Raw genomic sequence first — 20,671 nt, forward strand, 5'->3', positions numbered from 1 at the left:
AAGACAGACAAGCTGGAAAAAAGAGAGTGGAAAAGCCCATGGGGCCTGGCTGAGCTGAGCATCCTCAGTCTGTTCTCCTAAGCTCACTGAGCAGGCAGCCACTCCTCCTCCCTAGGGAAGGGTCGAGCTCGCAGATGGAGAAGAAGAGGCTGCACTCTTCCCTGCTGGGACCTGGAAGTTCCTTTCCCTCCAGGGAAACAGCAGGGCTGAGTACTCCCCTGTAACTATAAGCATTATGCTTAACCAGTGATTATATAGGAAGCAAAATAAATGTTGTTAGTCTGTCTCCTCACCTATAATATGGGTAACCATACCCCTCTCTTATTGTGGCTGTGGAGACTAAAATGAAATGAGATATATTTACAAATATGAGCACCCGTTAACTGTCATTCTTTGATCAGGACCAGCCTGCAGTAGAATTGGTCATTCAGGGGTCTGATGTATCTTTGTTGCCCTCTCTTTCTTCTGTCTTTCTGAACCCCAATTTGGTGATTTTCCCCCTCCTCTCTCCTATTAAAAAAAGAAAAAGTGGGAATGCTGGTCCTAAAGCTTTCGGTTTCCAGTAAGCACACTGGCCAAATCTTTTCTAATCCTGGCTTATGTGTTACAAAACTATTAATTTGGACAAAGAAAGCATTTGGAACAATTAAGTCTACTTTAGAACTACAAAACTGGTTGTACCTGAAGGGTCACCAAGGTACAATACATGGCTACAAACAGGTATTATTACCTGAAAAACTCATCGTGATTCCTCACATTTATCATTGTTATATTAACTTGAACAATACTCATGAGTTTCCCTATTACCGTAGAAAATAATTCAGGTGTGGCCTGAAACCACAGTGATGAAGAATAACAGTATGCATAGTGAGTTTTAGGAAAGAACTTTTAATTCAGGGTATTTGGACTTTATTTTAAGGGCAGCAGGAAGCCATTGATGATAAATGATACCTCGATCAGATTTGTATTTTAGGAAAAAGTCCTGTAGCAGCACTGTGGAGAGTGAACGGAGGAGGAGGGGGCGAGGCTGGGAGAGCAGGCAGGCGGCTCTGGGTAAACCAGGGAGCAGGGGAGGTGGCCCACACCAGGTAGTGCAGATCACGGGCAGGGCCCAGACGGAAGAGGCTGTAGAAGAAGAACTGGCAGGATTTCAATGAGAAGAGGGAAAGAGAGAAATATATCAGGGAAGTGGACTGTTTCCTGAAGTTAAAATAGTATTTCAGGTGGCAGTGCTACCAGAGGCCCTTCCCCAGCAGGATTAGAGGGTTAACCTGGGGAATCCAGCCTGAGAAAGACAGTTGGAGCCAAAGGAGAGATGGACTCAGCCATTAAGAGCAGCTGGACCAGGCCCCCAGGAGGGAGCTGGAGAGGAAACCCGCTGGCAGGTTAAAGCCTCCGGGTACGGTGCAATACAGAGGTTTGCCTTCCACTGACTGGGAAGAGCGAAAGAGAGAGGAGGAAGAAGGAGTGCAGGAGAAGAAGTCACTCAATGTGTCGGGGACATTTGGGAGCCACATACTTTCAAGAATTCCAGGATGTTATAGACTCTTCTGCCTCATGCTTGATTACGTCTGACCATTCACATAAAGCACATGAAGGCTTATTTCAGTTTTTCCAAAAAACAGATCTAACAGAAGTACTTAATTGGATACCTAGCTAGATGTTTTTTGTCTTGTAGACTATATCTTTCTTTTCTTTGGGTTTTTTACATTCCATTCTTTTTCCTTAAATTGCCTGGGATGGAGGGAATTCAATCCCTTGGCTCTCTCCTTTTAGTCTGTTTTTATAGGATGTAACGAGAACTTTTGGATTTTAAAACAAGGATCTGAAAACAGTGAATAAGAAAAGATCAGTAATACCCTTGCGAGGTGGAAGGGGAAGGAAAGGCGAATGATTTTATGGCTTTAGAACAATCCATGATGTTCTTCTCTCACCTTTTTATATCTACATATTATCTAAAGGTTTTGATTGATTGGACATAGCACTCTGTGGCCCTCATAGCAGAACGTTATTGGGCAGATCATGGTGAATGTACACTTTAAGTTTTATAAGTGATTACATGAAACAGTGACAAAATATTTTCTCTATCTGTTTAAAGACTTAAGCTTTTCCCTCCATTTCATAGCTTTTAAAGACTCAGTATTGGAACGGGGAGTGTTTAACTAATGACAAGTGATAAAAAGTTTTTGTTCATATTTCAGAGGCAATTTACAAACCATTGTTTTTTCTGAGCTATTTGTACCATTAAACCAGCCAGCGCCACTGGAAAGCCAACGAGTCAGCAGTTCCTGCTGGCTCCCCTGCGACTTTGTTGTACACCCGTTTTGTGCAAAGTGCATGGTAGGGGCTGAATGCAATCCCGTGTTTCTAGACTGATGGCATCCTGATGGCTTGCTCATCTTCCCAGGCCCCAGTGCCAAGAAAAATGCCAGGCATCATTGTAATACCGTACACGTGTTAACTCATTCAATCCTTACTGCAACTCTATGAGTTCGTTACCTGCCATTGTTTATCTCTGATTTCCAGATAAGAAAACTGAGGCATAGGGAGAAAATGGACTTGCTCAAAGTCTGCTGGCTACTAAGTGGCAGAGACAGGATTCAAACCCAGATAGCCTGAGACTGCACTATCCTTACACTAATCAATATACTGTGCTCCCCTTCTGCTCAGGACGTAACTATTGAATTCATGAATAAATACAGTCCTACAGATGAGACAACCCAGAGTGATGGGCTAGTGGTAGTTATTAGAATTACAACATAGATTTTAACATACTTGATTATAATTAGCATCAAATATAAAGTTAGCGTCTGTCACATGTGTGATTGCCTTGCTCCACCCTCCAGAATTCCCTTTGCCAACATTTCCCCCAACCAAAGGGAGCTGGTTTTGTTTTTGGCCCCAGCTCTCTGTTTCAGAGACTCAAACCATGGTGGGCTGGCAGGGGAGACTGAATGGAGTGAGACAGCCAGTGGGGGTAGGAGTCATGAACAACAATGAGCAAGTGACATTAAAGGCTGCCCGGCACTTACTCTCCCTGGAAACGCTCTGTCAGACTCAGGAAGTGTGATTTAATCCTGGTTAAGATAATTCCATTTTAGACCCCAGAGTGGACTGTTTCTCTAAAAGAATTTTGTTTCCAATCTTGCCCTGGGAAGCCCTACCAGTAAATAATTTGGTGTATGTTATTTGCCCTGTTAACTGAACTGCGCAAAGTAAGGGTTTATTCTTCTGCCATCCCACCTCCTTTTCTCTCAAAAGGCTCTTAAAAGAGGACCTGAGAACCTGCTGCCCCAACAAAAAATGCCTGGACCGTGGCCCAGCAGGGTTTGGGGAGGAGGGAAGACTGTAATTCAGTCAAAGAGCCACTGTTGATCTTGAAAGAACATCAGCCGTACAGATGACACAAGGGTTCTGTTCCCCCTTCAGCTCTAAGGCCCATCTTTTGGTGTTTGTTGTGAGGCAGCCCTAGGCAGAGAGACTAAGAAAAATAGCAGCAGCAAATATGCACAAGGGACTTGCCGAGTTCTAAAAAGTGCTTTGCAAACTTCACCTCACTTAATCCTCACTATAACGCTATGCAGAAAGTACCACTTGAATCCCCGTTTTACAGATGAGCAAAGTGAGACACAGAGAGGTGAAATACTTTGCCCAAGATCACACAGGTAGGAAGTGGTGGAGCCAGGATTCATTCTCCAGCAGTCTGGCTGGGAGTCCATGCTCTAATCGCTGCCCTTTCCCTGGACTGTCAGTACCTCGAATATCCTACCTTATTTACAGTTAGACAGAAACTATTGTTTCAAGAGACAGGGGGCTCCCTATTTGAATTAGAAAACCTGGAGGTTTGGTATTTTCTCCATAGTGGCTAAGAATCTCTTCCTTAACAAAATTTTGGTCATGCAGGATGTTTCCCAGATTACCTGCTGGATTAAAACCTGCCCTTACAATGACTCTGGCAGAGGAGTCACTCTGGTGCTACTGACAGACTGAGCCCCACCATTGAGGCCCTGCTCATCCAGCCCTCCCCTCCCCAAAGACCAGTTGTAATGCCAGCAGCGTGTGGCAGACCATTCCCCATGCTGCAGAGGCACTCCTTTAGCATGGGTGGGATGGGGAACCTGGGCCCTAAGATAACTTTGAGGGACAAAAGATATGCTGCCCTGCCACCTGCCACCTCCTTATTAATGTCCCTGTCTGTCCTTCCACCCCTCAGGTACCTTTTCTGTATGCTGTCCTTTTTCTCAGAATGCTGTCCACTAATCCCTTTTCAAGTATTAACAGATAATTAGGGAGCGAACCTCTAGTCCTTGAGATAGGACTCCTCCCAGGGAGACGTGCTTTCTCAGAGATGACTCTCTAAGTCTAGTAAGCAGAGAGGGGGGCGTCTTGGCTCCTGAGCGCCTCAGTTTCTGGCAGCTTTCTCTGCTATTAGGAGCCTCGGGCTCACTGAAAAGCTCCTCTGGATGAGTTCAGCAGGGCTGCGTGTCTCCAAAGTGGTTTTGAGCAGGACGAGAGAGAAAGTGGCCTTGGATGGATCACCAGTACCCACATCTCCTTCTCCCATGGCTTGCTCCCTTAGCACACAGACCCCTTTTGCAGGAATGAATGTAGATGGAGTACCACGTCCGAAGACTGCCAACCGCTTTCCTGTAGGATAGAGCAGAGGTTTACAAGCTCTAGTTTGCACCCATCACCTGGGAGCTTGTTTAAAGTGCATATTCCTGGGCCCTGGACCAGAGTCTGATTTGGAAAGAATCTACATTTTTGACAAGTGCCCTGGATGAATGTGATGTGGCGGCCTGAGAAACACTAGCATTGAGTCACTTCTCTACTTGCTGGTTTAAAGGGGTCCTCTGAATGGAACTGGGATAGACTCCTTGCTGTTCTCAGTTCCTACCAGTGCTTCTGTTTTCTGAGCCTGTAATAGAGGGGAGTCCTTAGTGAAGCCAAACATACCTAACAAAACTCAGCTAAGCTTGAAGTCCATAAAAACCTTGAAAAAATAGCCTGATTTTGACAAGCAGCGTCATTCTGCTTCTGCAAGTTACTGGTGGAGTCAGGTGCACCATTGCTAGGATTTTGATAAGTGTATGGTGGACAATGAAGGGGAAACAATTTTCAAATTCCTGAATGCACAGAGGGAAGCACATGTTCTTCAGAGAACCTTGACAGCTTCTACAAGGTGTGGAATCCAAGCTTGGCTCCAGAGTCCCGTGTTCTTCCAACACACTAAGATACAAGCACTATAAATGCACTAGCATTTCCATTTGTTGAATTCTGTCTTCTTGCCTCTGTTTCACTGTCTTTGAGTATATATGTCTGTCTTTGACACACACACAACCAGAATCTCATAAAGAAGTGTTTTTATGTATCCTTTTGTCTGAATTAAGGAATCAGGTAATCCTCTAGAAAAATTCATAAAGCTTTTTTTATACTGCAAAAATAATCTGTGTGCAAATTATCTATGAAAAACCACCAACTGGTTTTCAGTTCAGCAAGACAGAAATTTTATACATAGGTACATGTGAAAAAAATTAGGGGGTGATCATGAAGAAAATATCACTTACCTACTTCAGAGAGGGCCTTGACAGAAGTCGGGAGTTATATAATTGCTTTGAATTCAAGCCAGATCTTCCTGTTTAGAAAGGATGCTCCCTTTTCTTTTGAAAATGTTAACTATTTCCCCTATTTTATTTGCTGAAAAGCCTTTCTAATCTATCTTAGTCCAGTGGCATGTTACAGTCTGCCACTGATTTCTCTGTTAAGGCTATAAAATATTAATAACAATTGCCAGAATTTCACCTTTATTTAAACTCCCTGTGTCATATCTGCCCTGGAGCCTACCTTGCCTGCAGCCCTTTTCCAGCTAACAGTGCATCTGGTTGGCAGATGCAGGACAGTGCCAGACCAGGATGGAGGACAAGGGAGCCGCAGCTTGTCTTCCAGAAGCTGAGTTTGAGTCAGAACTAAACCGCTAACTAGTTGTGTGACCTTCCATAGGTTACTTAATTTCTCTGTGCCTTAGTTTCCTTGTCTGAAAAATGAAGGTAACAACATCCCCCTCAGAGGGCTATTGTAGGGTTTAAGTGAGGTAATTATGCAAAATGCCACTTAGGCTCTGTGCCCAGCAAGTAGTAGGTGCCTTGTAAATGTCAAGGTCTTTCGCTTCCTCCTCAGGCTAGGGGGAGAGGATTGAACCAAGTAACTCCCTGAGGCTACATCTGTCTCCAGAAATCTGTGCTTCCTGGAGGGCCACTTGGTATAGAGTGTGGGGAAAACAAAAGGAAAAAATACTGAATTACTAGGATTCAGAGACCTCTGTGAAAACATTTCAGAGGGCTGAAAATACAATGAAAACAAAAAAAGACCAAGAAGGCAGGAAATCGTCACCTTGACCATTTGGTCCAGAGAACAGGAAAAGTAAAAGATTCAATTTCCTCAACTGAAAGTAGAAGCAGCCAGAAAGGTTAGGAAAACAATATTTGGTTTGCCTGACAATGATCATTAATGATGATGCAAAGCAGGCGTGACTTAACCATTTAGACAAAAAAACAAATTGTTTTAATTTTATCTGTGTATTTATTTTTTATGATGGAACATCAGGGCAGGGAAATTAAACACCAACACAGTGTGGGCACTGACCCCTCTCAGCTCTTTCTTACTCTGCACTTCCACTTGGAGGAGTGCCATCAACAAGCATGGAATGCCCAAGCTGTGTGGAGCTTTAGGTCTGTAGGATCTTCCTAACAGACACTGAAACTACAGTTGGGTGGCCGTGAGTTGTAGAAGGGCTATCAGAGCCTCATGTCTGTGTGTCTCTGCCACCTATTTAGCTACCATCCCTATAGCTCAGCCCAAATCCAACAAATCAGGATGGTCACAAGAAGTTTGGGAACTCTAATTTCCCATACAAGGGCAAGTAGCCAACTCGTTTTGAAATGAACAAGGTGGGGCTTATTCATCATGTCATCAGGCTTGTTTATCGTGTTACGGCCATCGACTTTTGAGGCTATTTGGCCACAGGCTGAGAAGTACACTACAGAGGCCCTGCAGATCCAGAGCAGGGAAGCTCAAGAATCCTTCAGTCATCTACCCTCTGGAAACCCAGACCATACTGCTCTGGTAATCAGGCTCCTTCTGTCCCTTTTTTCCATAAGTGTTGCTTGGAGTGGATCAGGCAGGGCGAAATGTGACTGGATGATAAAGAAACCAAAATGGGTGGTTGGTTCTTCTTCCGATGTATTTTCTGAAGGGTAGAATAGATCATGCCAGGTCAGTGCCATGTCTGAGACAGAGTGAAGAACAAGCCTTGTGCCACACAGTGCTCTTCAAGTTTGAAAAATGCCACAAGGATACTACTTTACTTTTGGATGAATTATAATAATAACTGATGTTTATTGAGTTTTTACCATGGGCCAAGGACTATGTTAAATGCTTTACGTGTAGTATCTTATTTAATCTCCACAGCAACACTATGAAGTAGATACTGTTTTCCCCATGTTTATTTCTGGTTGGATTACCACTCCCTACTCCTAACATTCTGTACCTTACCCCTACAGACTCCCAAGGAGGAGAATACATTAGAACTAATTATCCACCTCCTGGAAGGACCGTCAGGACCATTCTCATTTTGTCCTATCTGTTTTTCTTTGCATTACTCACCATGAGAAGTTCAAACCCCTGAGAAGGAGTTTCACCTGGCTGTAACAGCTCTGTTAAATTATAATCTGTCTCAAGATCCCACCCCTCCCCAGCCCCCCAAACCCTTACAATGGCCCTCAGTAACTTATAGTCAGTCCACAAACTCTACATCTTGTTTTTCCTGCTTCTTGTGTTAGTTGATGGCTGATTTACCCAGAATGCCATGCCGCTTCATCAGATATTGGTCACAAGTCACCTCCTCCCAGATCTGCTTTGACCTCTGTATCTCCCTTGACCTCTGTATCTCCCTGTTCCCTTATCCAGCTTTATAGTATATATTTAAATGTGTATCTGTTAGTTTCTGTCTACCCACTGGAATATAAACTTTGTGAGGGCAGAGAATTTTGTTCACTAATACATTTCTAATCCCCAGAACAGTACCTGGCATATTGTCTTTGCTCAATAAATATTTCTTTTTCTTTTTTTTTTTAAGACTGGCACCTGGGCTAACAACTGTTGCCAATGTTTTTTTTTTCTGCTTTATCTCCCCAAACCCCCCCTGTACACAGTTGTATATCTTAGTTGCAGGTCCTTCTAGTTGTGGGATGTGGGACGATGCCTCAACATGGCCTGATGAGCGGTGCTATGTCCCCGCCCAGGATCCGAACCCTGGGCCGCCGCAGCGGAGCACGCGAACTTAACCACTCGGCCACGGAGCCGGCCCCAATAAATATTTCTTGAATGAATGAATCCATAATTGAGGGAACTGAGACATGGAATGGGTAAGCAGTTTGTCCCTGGTCACATTGCTGTTAAGCATCCAACTCAGGTCTGTGTGATTGCAAAGCCCTGGCCCGTAAGCACCATGTTGTTCAGCCTCTTCATGGATTATGTGAAGGCAGCATGAGCAAGAATACTCTGACTGAACTGGAGTGGTCTGTGTCGTGGTATCAGTAGAGGGAACTTATCAATTGGACAAGATCCTACAGGACAAAGTTTACTGTTCTTTATTTGATTACACTGGGAACAGTTTTTTTGAAGTAGCACCAAGCAAAATGCAAGTAACTGATATTTGAGCAGCCAGCAATAAACTCATTGTGCTTACAACATGAGTGCATTAGCCTAGATAAAAATAACTTGCTTACCTTTTTGATATGGTTTAAGAGAAAATGAAAGCTGTGCCTGGGTAAAGAGAAGTAGGGAAGTAGCTAGATGGACTGTGGCAAGTTCGTTCAGTGAGGCAACTAATGCCTCTGTAGAACCATGGACTGGAAGTAGTGAAATAGCTGGAAAAGTAGACCTCAAAATGCTATATAGACAATGAAGACAACTCTGAAAACTCCGTGTGTGTTTGCAGTAGAATTGTAAGAGACCTTGAGGTTCCTAAGTAGTTGGTGATTCTGATATTTAGGATTTGTTTGCCTATTTCGTGTTGGTCTTGATATCTAGATGTTTCTGTTTAACTGTTACTTCTCAAATGATTAAATATGCATCAAAAAAAAGAAATACAGTGTATTATAATCTGAGCCAAGCAAATACGTCATCCCATCTGCTACGCATCCTTTTCCTTCCTGCTGTCCACCTCGGCTGATCGCTGACGTTCAGCACTGCCTTTCCTCAGGCTTCCCCCCAGCCTTCTGGTCCTCTGAGTATAGCCTCTATGTGTTACAGACCACCTGCCCTCCAACTGCATTTTCTTCCTGACCCTGCTAATTACTCTCAGATGCTTCTCTATCCAGTTTTCTGAAGCTTTCATCCCACTGCGCTTGCTACTCCTCCTCTCTCGGATGAGGCCTTTTGTGTGTCCTTTCCATAGGCTGGAGCACTCACCTGGGCTCTTCTTGCTGCATAGTCCTCATCCGTGTTGCACTCTGTCTGCTTCCTGTGCTCACAGTCCAGTGCTCTTAGCTCTGCCTGAGGAAATCCTATGACTGTTCTGACATGATCCATTCCTTCTCTAACTGCATTTGCTGCTCTCAAAGTCTGTCTTCTTCCAATCAGGGTTCTTGGTAACAAACCAAAGAAATATACTCTGGCTGATTGAAACAGAAAAAGGATTTAGTGAAAGGCTATATTGAGAGCTCTCAGATTTACCTGGAAAGCTACTGAAATAGGATTCAAAAACACAGAGGCATGAGGTGGGAGCTGAGCAGCAGATTCCATGGCCACAGAGCTGGTTTGGGGGGGACACTGCTGCCACCACTGCTAGACAGTGAACGCTGCAGCTGGCAGCACTGGTACTGGACACTAGACTCTGCCAATGGCACCTTTGCCACCAAAACAGATTCTCCTCCAGCCTTGCTTCTCTGCACCACCAGCTCCTGGCCAGATCTAAGCAGAAACATCTGGCCATGTCACTGGCCCATCCACCGGCTGCAAAGGGGGCCTGGAAAGGAATACCTCACTTGTGCTGTGAGAGATGGGCTCTGCCTGCTGCCACAACTTATACAGTGGGAAATCACTCAAACAGATTCCAAACAGGCACAAGAAAACAAAACAAAAGACCACATGGCCCATCCCTGATTCATGACAGTTGTTTTACTAAACTCTCCCCAACTTCCTTAAGTCCTTGAAGCTGTTTCTTCTAACCTCTCACTCAGCAAGAACTCTGGAACATAGTTCAATGCGAAATTAAAACCTTAGGGGTCACAGATTTATATACGAAGATGTTCATAGCGGCTGATTTAGAATGATTTAGAATAGTGAGAGAAAAAAAGGACCCTAAATTTCCAACAATAAGGGAATAGTTAGATGAATTATAAGTTATCCATAGGATTAAATATATTTAGTCTTTAAAAATCATGGATTTTTAAAAGCTTTTTACAACACACAAAAATATAACTGAAAAGAACTTAACAATATTTATATATATAAGCTCTCACAGTTATGTGTGTGCATATATGAACATATTTTATAGTAAAATATAAATGTGCATCTAAAGACATAACGTTGGAGTAGAATACACCAAAATGTTAACAGATTGATGAGATTGGAAGAATTACTTTCCTTTTTATACTTTTCTGTAGTTTTCACATTGAGTTAAGAAGTTACTACTATTTAAAAGAAAATCCATTGAGGGCGAACTTTCTGTACCACCCTTTTTATTCTTTGTCATATTGTCAGACAGTAGTTTTTTCCAAACCAAGCTCAAACTAAATACTCTGAATTCTTACTCTTTTCTCCTGGTGTTGAAGGAACTCACCCTTTTCTATGTAGTCAGGTCCTCCCTCAGTACCAGTTCGTTCCCACTGATCTTTGTGTTCACAGATCATTCGTTCCGTTCTGTAAACCTTCTCCCCAGCCCTGCTTAGCTCACCCAGCTCCTACCTGAGCTCCCCTCCCACATGCTCACTCTCCCCTGCCCTGTATTTTAGCCCAAAGATGTACTGAAATAGCCGTCTCTGAGGTTTCCATTAGTCTTTGCCAAATCTGAAGATCTCTTCTCTGTCACTGTCTTTTGCAGCTTTGCTGGCTGTAGGAAACATTATTATTTCATCATCTTGACACACTTTTGGGCATAAGTTGGCAGGTGACCTTGGGGTTTTCTTATTTCTCTAAATAAGAAGGTGCATTCCTAACCACCTTACCTGATTTGCTTCCTATTAAGCCTTTCAATCAAGCTCTTCTTCCCGTGCCTCCTGACTGTTCCTCCACCTCGGTGTTTGCGCCCTTCCTCATCTTCCCGTGTACCTGTCTACATAGTGGAGCCAATAGCCTGTAAACCATGAAGTGTTGATTCTGACAGAACCTGTGACCTCCACAGAGACTGCCTGCCTGAGCCAGCTGAGCTCTGACGGCAGGCTCCGGTTCTCCAGCTTCACCCGTGGCCCTGGAAGCTCGGTGGACCTTGCCTGCAGCCGTGTTGCTGCAGTTCGTGAGCTCTCTCCAGCCTCTACCTCCACTAGCAAGGCGTTGTCTGAAAGTCTAGTTTTCAGGCCAGTGCCTCGGAGTGGGACTCTGCTTCTCTGTCTGATCTCTTTGGATCGCAGCCCTAAGTGGACTCTCCATCTAGCTTTCACTCTCACTTTCACATGCTCTCTCTTGGGTCACCCTCAACGTCCTGGTTTCTGACCTTCAAACCAGCCCAGACCGCAGACATCTTAGCCCATATTCTGTGTATGGGGTTCCCACTAGGCTAGGGGGTGAGTTCAGACTACCCAAGTTCAATATGTCTTTTCATACATGCCAGTGTTGTGTTTCAGCCAACAGGACTTGACTTGTAGTGACCTAAATCTACAGAACAATAACCCTCTTTTAACTATTCTTGATCCTTGATCTGGGTCATCTACCCTCATGACTTCATATTTATATTATCCTTGACCTCTTTCTGTTTACTAGACCCATAGCTTATATTATCTTTAGAACATCTTTTGGATTTTCTGCTCTCAGAGAAGTTTACCTATTAATTTGTTAATTCATCCAGTAGGCACGTATTACACACCTACCAGTTGGCACTGCAGATGATCAGAGGCTAGTCAGGGAGTTAGACAAAATAAAATACTTTGTCAGTTAGGATACTTTTAATTGGTAGTGACAGAAGTCCTGATTCAAACTAGCTTAGCAAAAGTGGAATGTATTCCCTCACATACCTGGCAAGTCTAGGGGTAGGTCTGGTTTCCTTCAGGCACAGCTGGATTCATGGATCTTAAATGCTACCTTTGGGACCTGGCCTGTCTTCATCTCTCAGCTCTGCTCTGTTCTGCTTTGTGATGGCTTCATTCTTAAGCTCTCGACGTGGTGAGGTGATAGATGTTAACAGTGCCAGGCGCACACTCTCCTAGGTTCCAGTGCAGCAGAAAAGGCACCGCTCTCTCAGCAGCCCCAACAGATGTACTACCATGGCTCATGTTTCCTCACTGGATTATTTGCTTTTCCCGGAACAAGTGACTTTTGCCAAGGGAATTTGATGCTCTGACTGGTCAGAATGGAGTCATTTGTCCTCTCCTGATAGTTGGGTGTGGAGTCAACTCTACTCAAGCACTTAAGTTGAGAACGAGGGGTATAATGGTTCTCCTGAGGAAAAGGCAAATGGATGTGGGATAGTGAAAAATAAAAAAATTAAAAAGCTGTCAGTCACAGCCATTATGTTTATCATAAGTATGTATGATAGAGTTTGAAACAAGGGTGAGTCTGGCAAAGGGAGTGTTTGACTCCATATATGATGGACAAAGAAGGATTCCCTCCTCCCTTACCCCCTCACTGCTTCCCTTCCTTCCTTCATCCTCTTAGCAAAATTTCGTGAGTGCCTATTTTGTTCCGAGTGCAGAGTATAGATTTTCCTAGAAGTTGACCCTGCCCATAAGGAGCTTACTAAGTACGCCTAGACATACATCAGAGATATTACAGGTTCCTTTCCAGACCACCACAATAGAGCAAATGTCTCAATAAAGTGAGTCACATGAATTTTTTGGTTTCCCAATGCATATAAAAGTTATGTTTACACTATACTGTAGTCTGTTAAGTGTGCAATAGCATTATGTCTAAAAAAAACAATGTACATACCTTAATTTAAAGATACTTTCTTGCTAAAAACTGCTAACCATCATCTGAGCCTTCAGCGAGTCTTAATCTTTTTGCTGGTGGCAGGTCTTGCCTCAGTGTTGATAGCTGCTGACTGAGCAGGGTGGTGGTGGCCGAAGGTTGAGATGGCTGCGGCAATTTCTTAAAATAAGACAACAATGAAGTTTGCCACGTGGATAGACGCTTCCTTTCACAAACGATTTCTCTGTAGCATGCAGTGCTGTGTGATAGCATTTTGCCCACAGTAGAACTTCTTTCAAAATTGGAGTCAATCCTCTCAAACCCTGCTGCTGCTTTATCAACTCAGTTTGTCATATTCTAAATCCTTTGTTGTCATTGGAACAGTCTTCACAGCATCTTCACCAGGAGTAGTTTCCATCTCAAGAAACCACTTTCTTTGCTCATCCATTTAGAAGCAGTTCCCCAAGTTGAGGTTCTGTTAGGAGATTGCGGCAGTGCAGTCACATCTTCAGGCTCCACTTATAATTCTAGTTCTCTTGCTGTTTCCACCACATCTGCGTTACTTCCTCCACTGAAGTCTTCAGCCTTTCAAAGTCATCCATAAAGGTTGGAATCAACTTCTTCCAAACTCCTGTTAATGTTGATATTTTGACTTCTACCCATGAATCCCGAATGTTCTTAATGGCATCTAGAATGGTGAATTCTTTTCAGAGAATTTCCAATTTACTTTGCCCAGATCCATCAGAAGTATCACTATGTATGGCAGGTACAGCATTACAAAATGTATTTCTTAAATAATAAGACTTGAAAGTCAGAATTACTCCTTGATCCATGTGCTACAGAATGAATGTTGTGTTAGCAGACATGAAAACATTTATCTCATTGTACATCTCCATCAGAGCTCTTGGGTGACGAAATATTTTGAAAAGAATCCTTTTTTCTGAGAAGTACATCTCAACAGTGGGCTTAAGATATTCAGTAAACTATGTTGTAAACAGGTGTGCTATTGTCCAAGCTTTGTTGTTCCATTTATAGAGCACAGACAGAGTAGATTTAGCATATTTTTAATGGCTCTAGGATTTTCAGAATAAGGAATGAGTGCTGACTTCAACTTAAAGTCACCAACTGCATTAGCCCCTAACAAGAGAGTCAGCCTATCCTTTGAAGCATTGAAACCAGGCATTGACTTCTCCTCTCTAGCTATGAAGGTCCTCGATGGCATCATCTTCCAATATAAGGCTGTTTCATCTACATTGCAAATTTGTTGTTTAGTGTAGCCCCCTTCGTTAATTATCTTAACTAGATCTTCTGGATAACCTGCTGTAGCTTCTGCATCAGCGCTTGCTGCTTCACCTTGCACTTTTGTGTTCTGGAGACAGCTTCTTTGCTTAAACCACATGAACCAACCTCTGCTGGCTTCAGATTTGCTCCCACAGCCTCTTCACCTGTCTCAGCCTTAGAGAATTGAAGAAAGTTTGGGCCTTCCCTAGATTAGACTTTGGCTTAAGGGAATGTTGTGGCTGGTTTGATCTTCTATCCAGACCACTAAAACTTTCTCCATATCAACAATAAGGCTGTTTCGCTTTCTTATCATTCATATGTTCACTTGAGTAGCACTTTTAATTTCCTTCAAGAACTTTTCCTTTGCATTCACAGCTTGGCTAACTGTTTGGTGCAAGAGGCCTAGCTTTTGTCCTCTTGCGGCTTTCAATATGCCTTCCTCACTAAGCTTAATCATCTCTAGCTTTTGATTTAAAGTGAGAGACATGCAACTCTTCCTTTCGTTTGAGCATTGAGAGACCATTGTAGGGTTATTAATTGGCCTAATTCAGTATTATTGTATCTCAGGGAATGAGGGGGCCTTAGGAGAGAGGGAAAAATGGGGGCATGGCTGGTCGGTGGAGCAATCAGAACACATACAACATTTATCAATTAAGCTCACCATCTTATATGGGAAGAGTTCATGGTGCCCCAAAACAATTACAATAGTAACATCAAAGTAACAAATATAATAATAGTGGAAAAGTTTGAAATATTGGAAGAATTACCAAAATGTGACTCAGAGACACGCAGTAAGCACATGCTGTTGGAAAAATGGCGCCAATAGTCTGCTTGAAGTGGGTTGGTACAAACCTTCAATTTGTAAAAAATCCAGTATCTGTGAAGCACAATAAAGCAAAGCACAATAAAATGAGATATGCTGGCAGTGAAGAAGAGAGACAGTAAGAGCTATGGCCCCGCATTTGTTGAGAATTTATATTTTAAGAAATAGAAACATGAAGAGTATTTCTGTGTTTTTTATAAAATTAAAAAGACAGCGCCAACCATTACATTGTTTAACATTTTCTTTACCCAGGCTGTAAAGTAAATTATTTTTTGTTCAGTGCTTGGAATAAATTTCTCTGGTATGCTTCACTAAATAATGAAAATGCCATAATCCACAATTTTTAAATTTTTTGCCTAGGCTGTCATAAAATGCAGAGTTAAAACCTGTGCTTAATTAAAAGTAGCTTTCCTTAGCCTAAGTTTTCCTTGAGATTAGTTTGCTTTTTTTCTTTTAATACTTTTGTTTATGGTTTTGTGGTTTATTGTTGCTGGGACTTTGTAGTAAGGTACCTCAAAATGTAGGGGTACAACAGAGATAAGCAAACAAAATACCTTTAATTTCCACTTTGACCTTAACAGTCTCTGCCTCTGGTCTACGGCAGGTTGTTAACGCATCTCCCAGCCACGCTCAGTCATTTCTCCTCCTGGATACAGACATCTCTATCAGTGTATTCACAGCTTGTGTGTAGAAGGCCAAGCAGATATTGAAGTGAACACGGGTGGACATGTACGTTTTTTTAAAAAAACAACAAATGTGAAAATATTTTTGTGAATTCAAGATCCAACCAGCAATCTTTATATTGTTTTTTAGCTGTAGGTTTTCTTTTGTTTTGTACTATGGAAAAAAAGATTGAGAAAAGCAACACAAATAACCCAAGGATTAGGGAATACATTAATACAGTGGCTCTCAACTGTAGACATTTGGCAGTGCCTGAAGACATTCTTGATTGTCTTGACTACTGGAATCTTGTGGGTAGACGCCAGGGATGCTGTTAAACATCCTACAATGCACAGGACAGGCCCCCACAATGAAAAATCATCCAGTCCAAGATGTCAATAATGCCACTGTTGAGAAACCTCACATTAATAGGATTTTTAGAATTCTAAACCCTGAAAGGATTCAGAACAATCTTGTAATTTAGGCTTAAGACAAAACTAGAGGCAAATTAGAGTCATAGAATTACAGAATCCTGGAGCTGACTGGGAAAGTCATTGAGTCCAGGCTCCCTGTTTCCTACATACGGTGACTGAGTCACCTAGGAAGAAGTGACCTGAAGCAATAGAACTCCTCCACCTCCGAAACATGGGACCAAGCAACTCACCCAATCTCTCTGTGCCTCAGTTTCCGATTCTGCAGAAAGGGATAATGAAACTTGCCTCACATGATTACTGGGAGAATTAATTAAAATAATACATGTGAAATGTTTAGGACAATATCTGGCCACAGTGAGTTGTTAATAAATGGTGGTGGTGAGGGCTGGGGTGGTGATCATCATTACTGTTGCTGTCCAGGGTCACAGAGCTAGTTTGCATCTTGTTTAACCCTGTCCCCCTGACTCTCAGTCCCATTTTCTTTCTATTACCCTGCCTTGAGGGTCTATGAAGAAAGGTTATAGGGGCAACTCAATGGGGATTAGAGAAGACTGGTCTGGAGAGCAGCTTAGTAGCTGGTAACTCAAGAAGAAGTCTGAACAAAAGCTCTCCATGAAAGACAGATGGGGTTTAAACTGTAGATAGGAGCTTTAAGAAAGACATAAGAAAGATTGCTTCCCACCTGAAACAGGCTGCCCTCTGTCTTCCCAAAGCTCTGTGCATGGTGTTCCAGGTGGTCACGCCTCCAGGAAGGGTGGAGCCGAGATCAGATGACTTTGATCAAACCCTTACAGCCCTGACAGGATGTCTGTCTGTCTGTCGAGAGTCCCTGAAATGCCCGGATGATTAAACAGTGTATCTGGGGACCCTTTCAACTCTGAGATTCTCTGATGTCTAATAAGTTTTGTGGACCTTGTGCTGGAAAGATCATGTGACATTGTAGATAATGCCCAATAGGCATTTGTAGACAACCACAAATCTTGTTTTATGATTTGGGGAGTAAAAATGCTTTGTTAGGCTTTACTAATTCCATCAACATGAGCATATGATTAAGATGCTGTGTAAAACACTTTTTCCCTCTGAAAATAATAATAAGTTAATCTTACCAACAGTTCTGTGAAATGAGTTTCCTCTCATTTTCTTAGGAGACTTATAAAAATTGTTTGCAGTTGCTCTGAGTTGAATTTTTATTTCTGTTGTTGAGTTTACCAGCTAAATTGTTCTTTGTGGGGACTTTTTATTGAGATGTAATTGACATATGACATTGTGTGAGTTTGAGGCGTGCAACATGTTTGTATATTGCAACATGATTACTGCAGTAGTGTTAACTAACACGTTTATCATATCACATAATTATTTCTTTCTTGTTTTGAGAACAGTGAATATCTAGTCTCTTAGCAACTTTAAAGTTTATGATACAGTATTGTTGACTATTGGATCTCCAGAACGTATCTACTTTTTGTACCCTTAAGTTTGTACCCTTAAACAACATCTTCCCAATTCTTCCACCCCAACCAACTAAACTGTTTTTAACCAGTGGTTTTCTATGAAAATTAGCAGAATTCCAAAGCGTTAAAACTCTCCAGATTACAAGCATGGGTTAAATTCACTTGAGGGAAAATCTCGTTCATTTAGTAGCCTTCGCTCAAATATCCCATTTGTTGAATTGAACTCCTAAAAGGATTCTACATGCCACAGAAATATTCTAAATTAGTCATTTAAAGACATTTTCTCCTGTATCTTACATGTTGGTGCTCCAACTATTACAAAGATTATTTTTAAAAACCAACAAGAACAAGTTGGTACGTGAGAAAACAATGAATCACAGCTGATTTTATCTGTTTTCTATATATTTGTATGACATTCGAGATCCACAAAGCATTCAGGGAAAGGCAACACGCACCCATCCAGTGGGTGCTGACCACCAGGCACTGTGCTGGACACCTCCCGCAGCACAGGGCCAGCCACACAGGCACAGAGAAGTTAAGTGATTTCCCCCAAGTCACACACTTGGTGAGCAGGAGAGCCAACAGCGCAGCCCCGCCTGGCTGCACAGTGCACAGGTTTGCTCCATATGAGATCTTGGCAAGGAATATTTCAAGACTTAGAATAATAACAAAAACCCTTCTACAGTTTGACTGCTTTTAATTTAAAATGCCTCATTTAGATTAGTATTCTGTACTTTGATTTGACCTTCAACTTTTTTTTTTTTAAGGTGTTGTGTAACGGACCGGGAACATGTGTTCCTATCTGTATATCTGCCCTTCTCCTTGGGATACTAGGAATAAAGAAAGTGATCATTGTCTACGTTGAAAGCATCTGCCGAGTAGAAGATTTATCCCTGTCGGGAAAGATCCTGTTTCACCTCTCCGATTACTTCATTGTTCAGTGGCCGACTCTTAAGGAGAAATATCCCAAATCTGTGTACCTCGGGCGAATTGTTTGACAAATGACAACTTACTGCTTTAGAATTTTGCAGTCAACAATATTTATGTTTCAGGGAAAGAAAACTACATGTTTATTGTGAAGGCTTCTGAAAGTTCTGAGAATTAGTGGTGGTCAGGAGTGAAAAATGTGTAAATAACCCAGTGAAGAAAATGAGGGCACTCTTAGAAAACAAACATTAATACACCATTAGGCCTCTGTGCACCAAATTTCTTTTCTATATAAAAATATCTGGGCCAGCTTTGGTGGCCTAGTGGTTAAGTTCAGCACACACTGTTTCAGTGGCCCAGGTTCGATTCCCAGGCACAGATCTACACTGCTCTGTTAGCGTCCATGCTGTGCTGGTTGTCCACATACTAAAAAATAGAGGAAGATTGGCATGGGTGTTAGCTCAGGGCGAATCTTCATCAGCAAAAAAAAAAGAAAAAGTAAAATCTATCACTATCTGCAAGTTATCTTCTGACTTGTTTTACTAATATTTTTTTCTAGAACTAAATCTAGAATTTCTATGATTAGTAACATTTCCTGTTCTGCAGCTTTTTTTTTTTTTTTTTTACAGTATTCTGCATTATAAAAAGAAAAGAAAAAGAAAGGAATTTCTTCGTTTTTGTTCAGATACAATAGGCTCTATTTCCTGTATGGAAGCAGCGAAGTCCCTAGTGAACCGGTTCTCTCAGTGTCAAGGAAGCAGTTGTGTTAAACTGGCTTCACAACAATTTGTACTCCACAGGCTTCTAGAACCTTGAGCCTAAACCAGTGTCTTTTTTTGTTCTTTGGTTTTGCTTTGTGAGTTGTTGCCCTCAATCCAGAATATCTTTTTAAAAATGTCTTGTTTAATTGTTAAAATAAATTAAAAGGTGACTCCTGTCAGAGTAATAAAACCATAATTCTGTTTATCAGAAATCCAAACTCTCCAAACATCAAAAAAATGTTTTAGTAAATTCACAACATCATGGCTGTAGTCATCTCTGGCATTTTGAGATGTTTAGGCTCAGTCAGGTATCTGTTTAATAAACATTTATATAGTGCTTGCTGTATGCCAGGTATTCTTCTAAGCCCTTTTCAAATATTAATTCATTTAATTCTGATGATAGCACAGTGAGGTAGGCACTGTTATTAACCCCATTTTACAGATGACTTGTCCAAGATCCCATGACTAGTAAGTGGCAAAGCCAGGATTCAAGCCCAGGCAGCCTGTCTTGAGAGCAAAGCCAGTTTCATGGGCATGTGGCCTGTGCAGTCACATGGGGATCCACACTTAGGAGGCCCCTGCATTGGTTTAATACTCTGCTGTCACCCTCTTGAATTTCTTAATATATTTTGAACAAGGGACCCACGTTTTATTTTGCACTGAACCCCACAAATTATTTACCTGGTCCTGCTTGAGAAGCTGTGCTCTGAATGATGCCATGTCAGCTGCAACGGAAGTAGCTCACCCAGTGTGGGGCCTGGCCCAGGGGACTCCTCGGTTAATGGGAATTCAGTCCCCTCCCTGTAAGCTCTGCTCCCTTAACAAGGCAACAGACAAGGAGAAGACCTCTTGTAGTAGTTGAGTTTTTAATGTTTTCCTCTTAAATCTTTTTTGTAAGTTTGATTTAAATCTAATAAAGAAATGGTAAGAAACTGGTGAAGAGATTGTCTTTTAGTGAAAAGAGGCATGATTACCCGAGGCGGTGTGAAATTAAGAAGCTGAGGCTGATTCAGCCTTTCTTGTTCTTTTAGAGCCTCTCCTTCTCTGAATAAAGTAAAGAAGGGACATCTGTTGTCAGGACATTTTCCTAGGTTTTTGGCTGGAGAAATGCACAGCAGAAGACTCTCAGAACAGTAAAAGCACTTTGACGTCTGGAGCCAGCGGCCATGGGGCGGCCATGGGGCAGCCATGCGGTAGTTCATCGTATTTTGACCT

The 20,671-nt window shown here is 42.2% G+C and overlaps 1 protein-coding gene across 1 annotated transcript in view; it reads left to right on the forward strand.

Annotated features, from left to right (window-relative positions):
- Window positions 1-20,388, forward strand: part of ALG14 (ALG14 UDP-N-acetylglucosaminyltransferase subunit) — a 91,411-nt gene extending 71,023 nt beyond the window's left edge. The window contains exon 4 of the mRNA XM_001491203.7: window positions 18,536-20,388. Within this exon, the coding sequence (XP_001491253.1) occupies window positions 18,536-18,766 (231 nt within the window). The 3' untranslated portion in view covers window positions 18,767-20,388. The remainder of the gene's footprint in view (window positions 1-18,535) is intronic.
- Window positions 20,389-20,671: the final 283 nt, after the last annotated feature.

The sequence above is a fragment of the Equus caballus genome, chromosome 5 (assembly GCF_041296265.1).
Source record: "Equus caballus isolate H_3958 breed thoroughbred chromosome 5, TB-T2T, whole genome shotgun sequence".
NCBI classification, from domain to species: Eukaryota; Metazoa; Chordata; class Mammalia; order Perissodactyla; family Equidae; genus Equus; species Equus caballus.